Source organism: Cryptomeria japonica, chromosome 10, assembly GCF_030272615.1.
Source record: "Cryptomeria japonica chromosome 10, Sugi_1.0, whole genome shotgun sequence".
NCBI classification, from domain to species: domain Eukaryota; kingdom Viridiplantae; phylum Streptophyta; class Pinopsida; order Cupressales; family Cupressaceae; genus Cryptomeria; species Cryptomeria japonica.
This window is the reverse complement of record NC_081414.1, coordinates 565,876,511-565,889,371: the sequence shown is the minus strand read 5'-3', so window position 1 is coordinate 565,889,371 and position 12,861 is coordinate 565,876,511. Positions and strand designations below refer to the sequence as shown.

Genomic DNA, 12,861 nt, shown 5'->3' with positions numbered 1-12,861 from the left:
TAGGATGAAGATCCAAGAGGAGAGATGCACAAAGGCGACAATTAGGTGGGAGTCACTTAAAGACTTCATCAAGGAATGGGAGGTGACGAGACAGACAACAACAATGACCATAAAGAAGAACGTGGGGTCAACATTCGTGAAGGAAGAATTCTGGGTAAATGGTCCTATGAAGCGGGTAAAAAAGGAAAAGTAATCTGGTTTAGGTAGAAATGTTTGTTTGCATGGAAGGGTTGTAGTTTTGTTCATTATATTCTTCTTCTCTTAATTTTTTTGTATAATGAAGCATTAGTTGTGTCGTCAGTTCGACCTTTAGGCATATAGGTCTTTTTACTATACAACTGTTATAAGGTGATGGAGGATTATGTCTGGAGTGTGGTTTATGAGGACTGTGTTAATGAGGATTGGTATGTAGTTGCAGGCTGTTTATAGATGACAACCATACTTCTATTTTGCCCAACAAAACTTGTATATAGATACTTTGTTATTTTATAAAATTACCTATTATTGAATAAAAAAAAAAAAATCTAAATTATTAAGTATATTTTAAAAATATTATTATATTTTAAAAGTATATGTTTATATTAAATATGTAAAATATTTAACACATATATTTACTATTTAATTATATATAAATCTGAATTAAAATACAAATAATATATAATATTTTTCAATGTATTATTATTGTATAAATCAATTAATAATTAATAATAATAAGATGGTAGAATTAAATAGAAAGAATAATAAACCAATTTCGAGGAAAAATGTTGGTCAATTGAAAAAGGTTTTTAAAAAAACTAAAAATTAATGTGAATTGAGAAGAAATAAGTTAAAAAAACTAATTCATTTATAAATAATAAAATTAAAAAGTGTTCGCTACGGGATTAAATCATTCTGTAAGCTTTGTTCCGCACATCGCCTCTCTCCTTTAAAGTCTGTAACGAGGGTTTGAAGGAACGGTCGACACAGAAGTTGTTAAAGATCGCGTCCTGTTGCTCTTTTTTTCCTGCGGAATTCTTAATTTTTCGATCTGTGCATTTTCTGGGTTTCACATCGATGCCTGTTTTGAGCAATCTGACCCCCGTTTGATCAGGTTCGGACTTTTTTTTCACACACCATTTTTTTGGAATCCTGTGGAAGCGTTATTACGTCCAGTCTAAGTTACCATTTCACTTTTTTTCCTAAATGAACTCATTTCCATTTTTTTTAATGTCAATACGAGGGTTTTCAGCAAACTGGTCTGTGTTTTTATTTTGTTTCTGGTCTTTGTTTTTTCAACGCTTGTTAGCGGATAGGCTATATTGTGGGGTTTTCACCCGACGCCTGTCTCACGCCGGAATCAACTACTGGTTTGCCGTTTAGCTGCTTTGGTTTTCAATTGGCAATCAAATCAGATGACTGGTTATGGTTCATTTTATTTTAAATAATTTTAGCTCTGGTAGGGTTCTGTAAAATTTTTACTGCAAACATTGCCCACTTTTTCTCGTTGGCATTGTTAACAGCACGACTCAATTTTCGCAGAATGTTGAGGTAAGTCACTTGCCATGGTTTCAGTGAGTGTTTTTTTTGCAATCTGCACATACTGGATCATTTTTTGTTTTGCTTTATTTCATTCTTAAATAATTGTGTGTATATCTCATTCGCACAATTCCTTTGGTGGCCATCGCCACCTCCTCCGCTAGCATATTTTTTGGCAACTGAAAACCACGAGAGGTCATTGGGGATACTCATCCTCGTGTTGCAGAGTGTTTAATTTTCTTGCTTCTCTACCAGCTTTGTTCATCGCACCTTTTAAAAATCGCACCTTCTTTTTAGGGTTTCTTTTCTTATCTCATATTCCTCTATGAACTACATGCACGAAGAAAACACGTCCACACAACCACCACAGGTCTAACTGGCATCTTAAAAATCAGGTTTAGGGTGTCCTCAAAATAGCCAGCACGGGCATGAAGGTTAATATGGACATCTATTGATCAACTATATTTGTAATGCAACAAGGGTAACTCATGTGATTGAAGTATGTACAACTCTCATCCACTAACGAGAACACAGACAAACAACTTCCATCCACTAACCAGAACACAGACAAAGATGTTAGGATGTCATGTTCGAGAATGCTTCATTAATTTGAAGATTTTGAGAGCTTCTTTGCAAAATCCATTTGGTGAACTTTCTGCAATTTCCTTGACATGACATCTCTTTGAGGCATTCTGTCAAACAATTTAGGTGCGTTGTCTATGATTCCACATTTTGCATGTATGTCTACCAGAGCATTTCTAACTATATCATATCTGACAAAAATCTCCCTAAATCTTGTGATCATTGCATTCCATGAAACAACATCTCTTTGAGGCATTCTGTCAACCAGTTCACGTGCCTTCTATGCGCTTCCACATTTTGCATACATACCTACCAGAGCATTTCCAAACATAATATTTGACAAAAATCTGTTTCATTACGCTTTGATGGATGTCCATACCCTGTTCCAAAGCTCCCATTTTATCACAGGCAGGGAGGATGCTGGCAAAGGTTGTTGAATCTGGCTTTACACCTGCCAATCGCATTTGCTTGAAAGTTTCTAAAGCTTTTTCAACAAATTTTTTTTGTGCATATCCTGCAATCATTGCAAGCCATGAGACCACATTTTTTATCAGGAATACTCCCATGTTTTGTCTATTGCTTTGATGGATGTCCACACTCTGTACAGGCAGGGAGGATGTTGGTAATGGTTGTAGAATTTGGCTTTACATTTGGCAATTGTACTTGGTTGAAAGTTTCTAAAGCCTTTTCACCAAATATTTAAAACCATAGTATACATGATGTTGTTTCAAATTTCAGAATTTCAGTGGCCCTGATTTTTTGGAAGTTTGATTAGATTCTTTTCATAATTGCTGAAGTGAGATAAATGGATTACTAATGTTGGTAAATTTCCCCAAAGATAAAGTCTCAAAAGAGATTGTTTTTGCACAACATTCTAATTGTTGTGTGTTGTGGATGTAAGCATTTGTGTTTCCGTTTGCTATAGCTGTTGTAGCAGCATATTGTAACATTATATAGCCCCCTTTGATATAATAGATGATCTGTAATCTCAGTTCGTTGTAGTGAATGTGCAATGGAGAGTTCTATTATTATTGCAATTTTTTTTTTCAATCTATTATTGGTGCTAGTAGTAGCATTTTGCAAGGCATTTCCATAATATAAATACAACTCTGTAGTTTATCTTCCATTGTGAGCCTGATTTGTAATCTAGATTATCCATGTAAATGCATGGATGCAGTGGAATTTTTGTGGGGTTGCTAGATTCGGGCATTAACAATTTTGGGTTTATTAAATCTAAATTTCAATACTGAGCCATGAGATTTTTATTTTATTTTCCTTCTTTTTTGAAGATCCAATTCAACCCAAATTTTTTGAAATAATAGAATGCATTTGGTTTGCCTATTGTTCCCCAAAGGACTTTTGATGCTATTTTTAATTTTTTAGTATGCATTTTCAAGTGTTAAACCTTCAAAATTTATTGATGGTAAACATCATACTAAAAGAAAAAATGCCTTCTGCACATAAATTCTCGCAACACACAAACCAATAAAAATAAGCACAAGAAACACCCTCCATAAATCATTAAAATTAGGCTTAAAGAATCATCATAGTCATTACAATAAGCCTTTTATTTATGATTGGTACCTTCTAATATATAATATAAAGTATATTTTATTATCGGCGTAACCATTGCACCTCTTTTTGGTGCAAGTGCTAGTTAAAAACTAAAAAATAAATCATGCTTTTGTTCTACTTCATTGACAACCTGTCTCACGCCTGAAACAAGTTGTCTAATGCCACGAAACCAGTGTCCAGAATACAAGCTTGGTAAATTCTCAGGCACTTCAAACATTCCTTCCGTCAAGTCTAATAATTGCAACCACTCATGTCCAATCCTTTTGAATACATTTATGTCTGCAGATTTGATTTGATTTTCAAATCATATCAGATTTCAATAGTCCTAAAATCCTATTTACTATTAATAGATTGAAGGACTGGTTTTGGTTTGTCTCTTTTTTTACTAAGTTACCAGGTTCGGCTCCCTAGACCCCTGGTACTGGTCCAGTACGGTCCGGGTTCGGGGTTCGGGTCCGGTTCGCTTGTGGTTCGGACAGGGTTCGTGGTTCACAGGCCTGGTTCGAACCAGGGCGAACCCAAGAGGACCCAGGGTCGAACCCAAGAGGACCCAAGTCGAACCCAGGGGTCTGACAGCCCAAAAATGGATTTTTTTTTTGCAATTTTTTTTTTTTTTAATTCCACCACATAAAAAATTAAAATGACCCTATGTCTCAAGCCACACAGCTATGCATCGTACAACCAAGAGAGAAGCACAAGTCTGTACGAAAGAACAAGTCAGAAAACACAATTCCCGTACGGGAGAATGCACCTTGATCAGAATTTTGACTTCTTTGGCCTTGTTCTTGACGTCTTAAAAAAGCAGAAAATTGATGCACGCCATGGAGTTCTGTGTGGGTTTGAAGGTTGTAATTTGGTGTTGGCAGCGGGGGCGCTGCCCCTCGACCCCACAAGGGGCTCTGCCCCTTGATCCCACTGGGGGCGCTGCCCCCAGACCCCCGCAAGGGGTGCTGCCCCTTGACCCCGTTGGGGGCGTTGCCCCAAACCCCCATTAGAGAATCCATTTGATGATCAAACTTTAAACTGTGAAACAATGATACTTGAATATTTTATCATTTTGATATTAAACTTGATGTATATGATGCTGTTATGGTATGATCATGATGCTATGATTACAAGTTTATGTTGGTTTTGTTGTTTATATGATGCTATATGACATGCTAATCTTAGTTCATGCTTATAGGCTGCATATATATATATATATATAATTTACATGTTTTTGTACTAACGAACCCAAACGAAACCAAACCCCTTTTCAAAATTTTGCCGTACCAGCGTACCGGGTTCTTCGAACCCGAACCGGTGCCCGAACCCGAACCGGTAACTTAGTTTTTTTAAATATCTGCTATAATTTTTTCTTGCAAACTATGCTCAAATTTTTTCATTGGTATCTTTTTTGCACAAGATCTTGAAGTAAAGTCACTTACCATGTTTTGAGTGTGTTTTATTGTTTGGAATCTGTATGCAGCATGGATGATTTTTTTGTTTTGTTTTATTTGATTCTAAAATGATTCTTTGTTAACTGCTCACACCGGGAAAAACGATTTTCAGGCAGCTAAAACATTACTCGTCCCATGCTGGTCTAAAATTGTGGACTTCAATTTTTAGGGTTTGAGTGTTTTATCTTTTTGGTTTAATTTTTTTTTTAATTGCCTTCTTTGGTGTTGACTTCTATATTTCTTTGGCTTCGTAAATCCAGCACTTGGAGTATTCTTCCGAGTGAAATTGGTAGTGGGATTAAAACTAAATTGAAAACTCTATAAGATGGTTTGTTGTGACGAGTTTTTGGTATCTGGGTTTTTTACGATCATGCCTCAATCATCTGCTATGTTTCAGCATGCAGTCCAGGCAAGTCTTTCTATCTCTGTGTTATCATGATGCCCTGATCTCTCACAACACATGGTTTTCCCTCTGCTGGAGAATATCTGCTTATCCCAGCTTTGAAATTGGGCATTTTAACAAGTGCGAGTTAACATCTTATCACTCAGCCTTACCAGAATATAATAACAATTGGCTGGGGTGATTCTCTTTGCTATTAAGTGCAATGTCTGAGTCTGCTGAAGAATTTATGTGCAACACAGCTTTAAACTGAAGCATCCTAATTGGTGTAGGTTATTGTATCCCCCGAGCCTCACCAGTGAAAAATTAATACTTTATTGTTGTCAGCTACCGGAAAATGCCAAGTAATAAGCTCCATGTTGATATTGTTATTTTTTACCTCTTGTTATGTTAATCATTTCACTGAGAATAAATATGACCCAGGTGTTCAAGTAGTTGTTGAAATTGTTGCACTCTTACCTTTCACAGGGTTTTGGCGATTCCTCTTATGATTACATGCAATTCCCATGTTACCATGATAACCTAGCTTCTGAAATTTAATATTCTAATTCCTATATTATTCTTCCACTTTTGGATGCCATCTCTTATTGCAGTCTGTATGTTTGATTTATATTTATTTTTAATACTATGATCAGTCATCTAAGTGCATTTAGGAATCAACAGACATTTTATATGTATCTCTACTGGCCTTATACTTTTCTATACCACAGCATTGCCCCTGTTAGAGAATTTCCTCCCTAATGAGCTCTAAGTTCAATTGCTTTGATGAGCATAAAATTCGATTAGAGTTGATTGATGTTTCTGAGATTCATGGAGAGGTTATATGACATCTTCTCCAAGAATATTCCAAAAGAAGAAGACCACTGGGAAACTTTTAGGCCCAGGTGTTTAATCCTTTGCAAATGTTAACACCATTTTACTGAATGCACAGCGTATGATGATATTCGGGTTGATATTTGGGTTCAGTATGAGATCATTCTGAAGGCCGACAACATGCATCAGTTATTTGACGAGGACAAGATCAACCAAACGGCAAGCTTCTTGGTCAAGATTCATAACAAGAGATCAGACATTGAAAATTATATTCAGGAGGTTTAGTGTTGGTGTTTTTCTTGGTCCCATAGGCTGTTCAGTCTCGTGGACGTCAATAAAATCGTTCATTCATTCTTCCAAATCATATTCCATATGCATCATATTAATCACATTGTCGACCATTTACCTAATTGAGTTTTTGAATTTTTATTTTGTCCTCTTCTCTTCGTTTCTATTTTAAGAGTAATATAACACAGCTAATATGTTAACAGTGAACACGCTAAAAATGTGCACAGAGACAGAAATCCGAGTCTCAACACCTTCAATATTTTTCTTATTGATAGTTAAAACTGTTCCATGTAGAGGCCTTTCCCCATTACTTACCATTGAAAATGCATAATGTTTTTTAAAATATTGATCGGTGTGCATCACGAAGCTTATCGTCAAATTACCGAGAAGCATATAACCACATCAAAAGCCCTTTCACTGGCCTCATCCTATAAGACCAACTATACTCACATCAAGTCTAGTAGTAAAAAAGAATTGAAAACAATTCTGACCTCTAATTGCTTAAGTCATCTTAAAAGAAGCAGCATGAGCATATATCCTCTGTAAATTTAATATTCTGGGTTCTGTCTAAGGAAATAATAATCAATGGATGTGTTCATGGAAAGTTTAGTCTGTAGATATGTTTCATAGATTCCTGAATGATTTCTTTTTGTGAGTGATTAGCTAGAATATCATCCTGATACACCAAAAGTTCTGCAGTTGGTGCCCCAGGAGTAGTAGCATCCTTTGTCTGTCCAATGAGAACTCTATATTGCCTTACAACATCAACAACTTGGCTATTTAGTGAGTATTCAAACCTTCTAATAAAATTTAGTACTCAGGGAATACCAAATTTGAGCATTGCCAGTTGTTGCTATTTTGCATACCCTGCATATGAAACATATTAAACCTTTCAGTTTCTTAGCATATGACAAAATACTATTTCTTGGGCACTGATATGCTTATAATACTGGTGTTTATAGAAAAGCAGTGGAAATTTTAGTGAAATTTTTCAGAGATCAAAGAGGTCTTGCTAATGTCATTCTTTCATCCCAGAGTAAACTGAGGAGTTTAATTGAGATAAACTAAGAACCAGGAGTGATTCTCTTCTGTGAAGCTCTCACATAGAAAGAGTGGATTGGTTCTTTTGTACAAACAACAATGTGACAATTTCAAATTGTGGTTTTATTGAGATTTTTTGTTTTCTTCATTTCAAACAGTATCATTAGTTGTCTTTGTCCACTCACTTGTAGAAATTAAATAGTCTATCTCGTAAATTGCCTAAAATGAGTATTCTGATGCTGATAAAGAAATAGCAATTATTGTTACGTATTCACCATCACTAATATTCAAGTTGTCTGAGATGATCTGCAATCTAAAATTCCAGAGTTCTTGTATGGTATTCTTGCATGCATAGGCCAATATGATGATGTTGTCTTTATTTATAGTCTCAAAGCTGGCAGCATTTGTTATTACAAACTCCATAGGTTCCACATATTAACATATTGGTTTACTACTATTGTTGTACCGTGTATACTATGCCCCAGTCAGCAACATTGCAGTGTACTGCACATCTGTCTTTGAGAAGTTAAAGTTACCCGTTGCATCCATCTAATGCACATACCTTGGAGCTCATTGACTCACCATCCTTTATGGAAGTCATTATGATGTAAAAAATGATTCACATGCTAATTTGTGTATGTTTCAAGAACTGCATCCTCAGCCAGATACTTAGTTTTCTAATACAATTTTACATTAGTAGAAGTCTGCTGATTGTCAAGATTTGTTCTAGGTAAACACAAGCCGCTTTCTTCATTAAGTTGACCCAATATTTCTTGCAAAAGTCTCCATGCTTCTTAAAAGATTCAGATTCTTTAGAAAGTCTTTTTCTTATTAAGAGAGATAGCAGTCATGTTCTTTCTTCAATTCTTTAACAAAGCACAACCTGTTTTGACAATTCAGAATTTTGGCAATCAAGCTTGATACGGTCTTGGCTTAACTCTTCTGTACATGCAGCCAGTACATTGTTGAGTGCTTGTATCTCATGGGTGCTTATCTTTTGTTGTCTTTTTTTCATTTGTAAGTATTGAAATATTGTTTTATGTAAATCTCTTAGCTTATCCTCAAGGGTACAGACATTTCACAAATCTCAACCATTTTTCTAGCTAAAATATTGGTTTCTGCTTTCTGCTTCTTAGCTTCATTTTAAAAAAAATCTTATCTCCTTCTATATCTGATGGATTGGTAAACATCCCATTGTACTTGGATCCTTGGTTAGAATTTCATCTCAAAACTCAATGGCCTCAATAGAAAATTTATTAGTCTTTGCATCACATTTTTAGTTTTGATTAACATTTTTTCTAGCTCAGTATTGAAATTCATAAGCAAATTATGGTCATTTGTTGATTTTCATAATGACTCCAGCCTACTAGACAGGTTTTCAATTCTCTTTGGAGGATAAATTTGGCTAAATTCAAGATTGATCACAAGTTCCCAATTTTTACATGGCTTAAACTTTTTTTGTGACAAGTGCCTAGCAGAAAAGGAAAGGGCTTCCCCATGTCATGTTTACCTGCCAAAATCAACAATGTGCCACAGAATTGGTGAGGACAAAGATTTCTTGATCATCATTACCATTTGTAGTCATGGTAAGATCTTGATTACCTAAATCTTCCTCTATAATTTTATCCACACTCGATTAAAGTCTGAAATCTTTTGTATCAATCCCATGATTAGCTCTACGATCTCCAATTTTGTTGACCTCTTTTCCTATTCAATCACAGGTAACTGCAAAGGACTATAGCATTGTTTGACATTGTCCTAAGTATTGTTACAAAAATCAATCAGCATTATGGTACTATTGCCTTGGATGAAAATATCCTAGGTAACATGCTTGAGAATTCAGCCAAGATAGAGTCAAGGAAATCTTAAGGCTAATTATCTTTCTTAATGTAGATTAGTTCTAAAAAGTGTAGAAAAATGCATTGGGTTTCTAATGTTGTATCGATCAATTCGTTAATGAGCTTTAAGGTAGAATACTTGTAGAACTAAGATATTTACATCACAATCAGAAACCATTACTACTTTCTTTGTTACAGGCAACAAATTTTTTTGTTTCTTTTAACTTTATTTCTATAGTGGATCCTCTCTAATAGATCTTCAATTAAATTTTAGCTTCAATTTTCTATCGGTGTATCCCTTGAACCTCCTATAGGTGCAAGTGCTAGTTAAAACGCTGTCGTAGGGTTTTATTGGGATTAATTATTTTAGGCCATACCTTTTTTGGGGGTTTGAAAATCCTTTCTTTTTGGTTTTTTGCCTGTCGTTAAAGTCACAAGAAGCTCTCTCAACCAAGTATTTAACGTTTGCTGGCAGGAGAGAGAATTACTTTCCTGTTTGTAAGAAAAATAACCAGGGTTTTATTATTATTTTTCTGTAGATTTTGGCCGTCATAACTTGGGGCTTTGTGTTTAGTTTCATAGTTCAATTGCAGCATCCACTGTTTTTGATTTTTTGGTTTTCAATATATTTCTTTTTGAACTTGCTTTTTGGTTATTATCGTTTGTCCTTACAGATTGTTGTAGAGTAGGTAGTAAAATTTTAAAAGATTAAAAAATTTACCCTAGGATCAGTATTTTATGTTCTGCTAAACTAAAGGGCTGCAGGATTATACACAATGCCTTGGTGATTTTGTGGCTCGTTAGCTCTTCATAGCTTTTATCTAGAGGTTTGCCACGACTTTTAGCTGTCTCTTATTAGTCCGTGTCAGATTAATGTTGTTGAGCATTTTGTGTAAACAGTTGGCCGCACTATATGCTACCCATAAAGAGAGTTGCTGAGACAGAAACCATAGGGAATTCAGTGAAAAGGTTGCACATTGAGGGTGGTGCTAGTGACGTGCCAAGCCAGGAGGTGAAAATGACTGCCACTGCAGATGGCAACCCAGCTGATGTTGTTCACATCGATGAGGACTTGCACAGCAGGCAGTTGGCAGTGTACGGAAGGGAGGCTATGCGACGCCTTTTTGGTGCAAATGTTCTCATCTCTGGTCTTCAAGGTCTTGGAGTTGAGATTGGTATGTATTCTGTTTCATTTGTATATCTGTCTCTAATTTTTCTGTCAAAGAAGCTGCCACATTTATTTTATGAATTTTCAAATGCTAGAAGTTCATGTTGCCTTTTTTGTTGTGTAATGTGAGGTGCAGTCCCATAACATTTCATGTGTGGATATTTAATATGCATATGGGACATTGTAGACTGAAAATTATTCCAGTTTGAGCAGAAAATGTAATCTGTATTTGTTGACTTGAATTGGCACATTGTATTGCAGCAAAAAATGTTATACTGGCGGGAGTAAAATCTGTCACTTTGCATGATCTAGGAGAAGTTGAGATGTGGGACTTGTCTGGCAATTTCTATTTTACAGAAGCTGATATTGGTAAAAATCGAGCAGTTGCTTGTTGTAGTAAATTGCAAGAATTGAATACAGCTGTTGAAGTTTCTACCTTGACTTCTATTTTAACTGAAGAACATTTGGCTTGTTTTCAGGTACTTTGAACTTTCCTTTACTCAGTTGTTTTTGTTTTGAGGTTTTGTTTGCTTACCTTTTCAATGAATGTGCGTGTGCATTTTTTATCTTTATCAAGAGTGCTCAAATTTTCATCAATATTTCTGCTTTAATCATTTTTGATAAAATCTTGACCTGAAACGTCAAGGCTTGTGACCTTTTATTCAACCATGCTCTGTGAACATATCAGTAGGATCCTATGATAAAATCTCAACCTCAAACCCAAGGCCTCTGACCTTTCAATTGTGCTCTGTGAACATTTCATTAGGATCCTCTGATAAAATCTTGACGTCAAACCTCAAGGCCTCCGACCTTAAATCTCAAGGTCAAGGCCTCCACAATATAATTATCCATTTGACCAATAAAATGGCAGTTGAAAAAGGCTTCTGCTACTTTCTTATAGTCCATTGGTGGGGTCTATGCAGACGCTATCAACTAAATGAATTGCATCAGTCCATTAAATGTGTTACAGGATTAAAATGAAAGTAGAAAAATTAAGCAAAGCCCAAATATAAGCAAGTGGTGTCACCTATGTGCTCCATCCTCTAATTGGTTTTTCCTTTCCACAGAGGATTTTTTGAGGACCAATATTTCATCTCCCAATGGTTCTTGCAGAGCTTCAAGGCTTTAATCTACCATTATCAACAGTGTGCAGGTTTTGCTCCCCTGACATTAGAGTAGCAGAAGCATTAATTGCAATTTCCTGCTCGTTGGTAGTTGTAATCTGTTTCTCTTATTTCTATTCCTTAGAAAATTTGGCCCTCTAAACTGGACTTTTCCTTGGATCCCATTGCAGACTTGGTTTGCTGTGTTTAGCCCAAGAGAATTAATATAACATTGCTGTATTTGGTGATTACCATTGTTTCTCATTCCTCCATTCTCATTCAAGAAAGATGGCTCAGAGATCTGGTTCTTTCTAACTGGTAAAGGAAGCACAGGATGCAGTTCCCCTTTGAGCCATAGCAGCAAAAATCGTTTGGGGAAAAAATCCACAAACCAGAACTATAAGATTTTTTGAAAAAATCGGATTTAAAAAAATGTTAAAAAAATCATAGGCAAAGAGATAAAAACTACCTTTTTTTTATAAAATTTAAGGGCATTTCCATAGCATAGAGATATAGAGAGCAAATAAAATAGAGAGTTTAGCCAATTAATTGCAGAAATAGATTTTTGTTGTTTATATTCATATCATTGATGTTCTGAAATTTATTGTGTACAAAAAGAGCCAACATAGGCAAATGTTCACTTAACTTTTTAAGCGGGCAGTCACCAAATAGTTGTCTAAGCCTGAGATCAATTATTAGCTAAGTCTGTGAAGTAATTAAGTGAATCAGTAGTTAAGGATTCAATTCAATTAAGTGTGCTTTTAAATTTAAAACATTAAAACCAGTTTTAAGCATGTTTAAATGAAATAAAAATGCACAAATGAGAGCACCCACACAAAAGACACACCCACACAAAAGACACCAAATTTTTACGTGGAAACCTAATGTGGGAAAACCACGGTGAACACTGCTAGGGTCTACTGTTGTAATTCAGGTCCACAATCAAACTTGATTACAAATTCTTTTGAGGCTCCAACCCCAAGAGATCATCCACCACCATCCTGTTTCCAATCACTAATTTTTGAGCACCAACTCAAAACTTACAGAGCACCAATTCAAGAAATACAGAGCACCAACTCAATGAATATAGAGCACCAAC

General features: G+C 35.5%; 1 protein-coding gene across 5 annotated transcripts in view; it reads left to right on the top strand.

Annotated features, from left to right (window-relative positions):
- Positions 1-869: 869 nt before the first annotated feature.
- Positions 870-12,861, top strand: part of LOC131060726 (ubiquitin-activating enzyme E1 2) — a 31,085-nt gene continuing 19,093 nt past the window's right edge. The window contains exons 1-5 of one of the 5 annotated variants that reach the window (XM_057994073.2): positions 870-1,090; positions 7,312-7,395; positions 9,122-9,239; positions 10,392-10,666; positions 10,921-11,138. In XM_057994073.2, coding sequence (XP_057850056.1) covers positions 10,405-10,666; positions 10,921-11,138 — 480 coding nt within the window. In that variant the 5' untranslated portion in view covers positions 870-1,090; positions 7,312-7,395; positions 9,122-9,239; positions 10,392-10,404. The remainder of the gene's footprint in view (positions 1,091-7,311; positions 7,396-9,121; positions 9,240-10,391; positions 10,667-10,920; positions 11,139-12,861) is intronic. The other 4 variants (XM_057994072.2, XM_057994074.2, XM_057994075.2 and 1 more) reach the window with 4 other exon arrangements.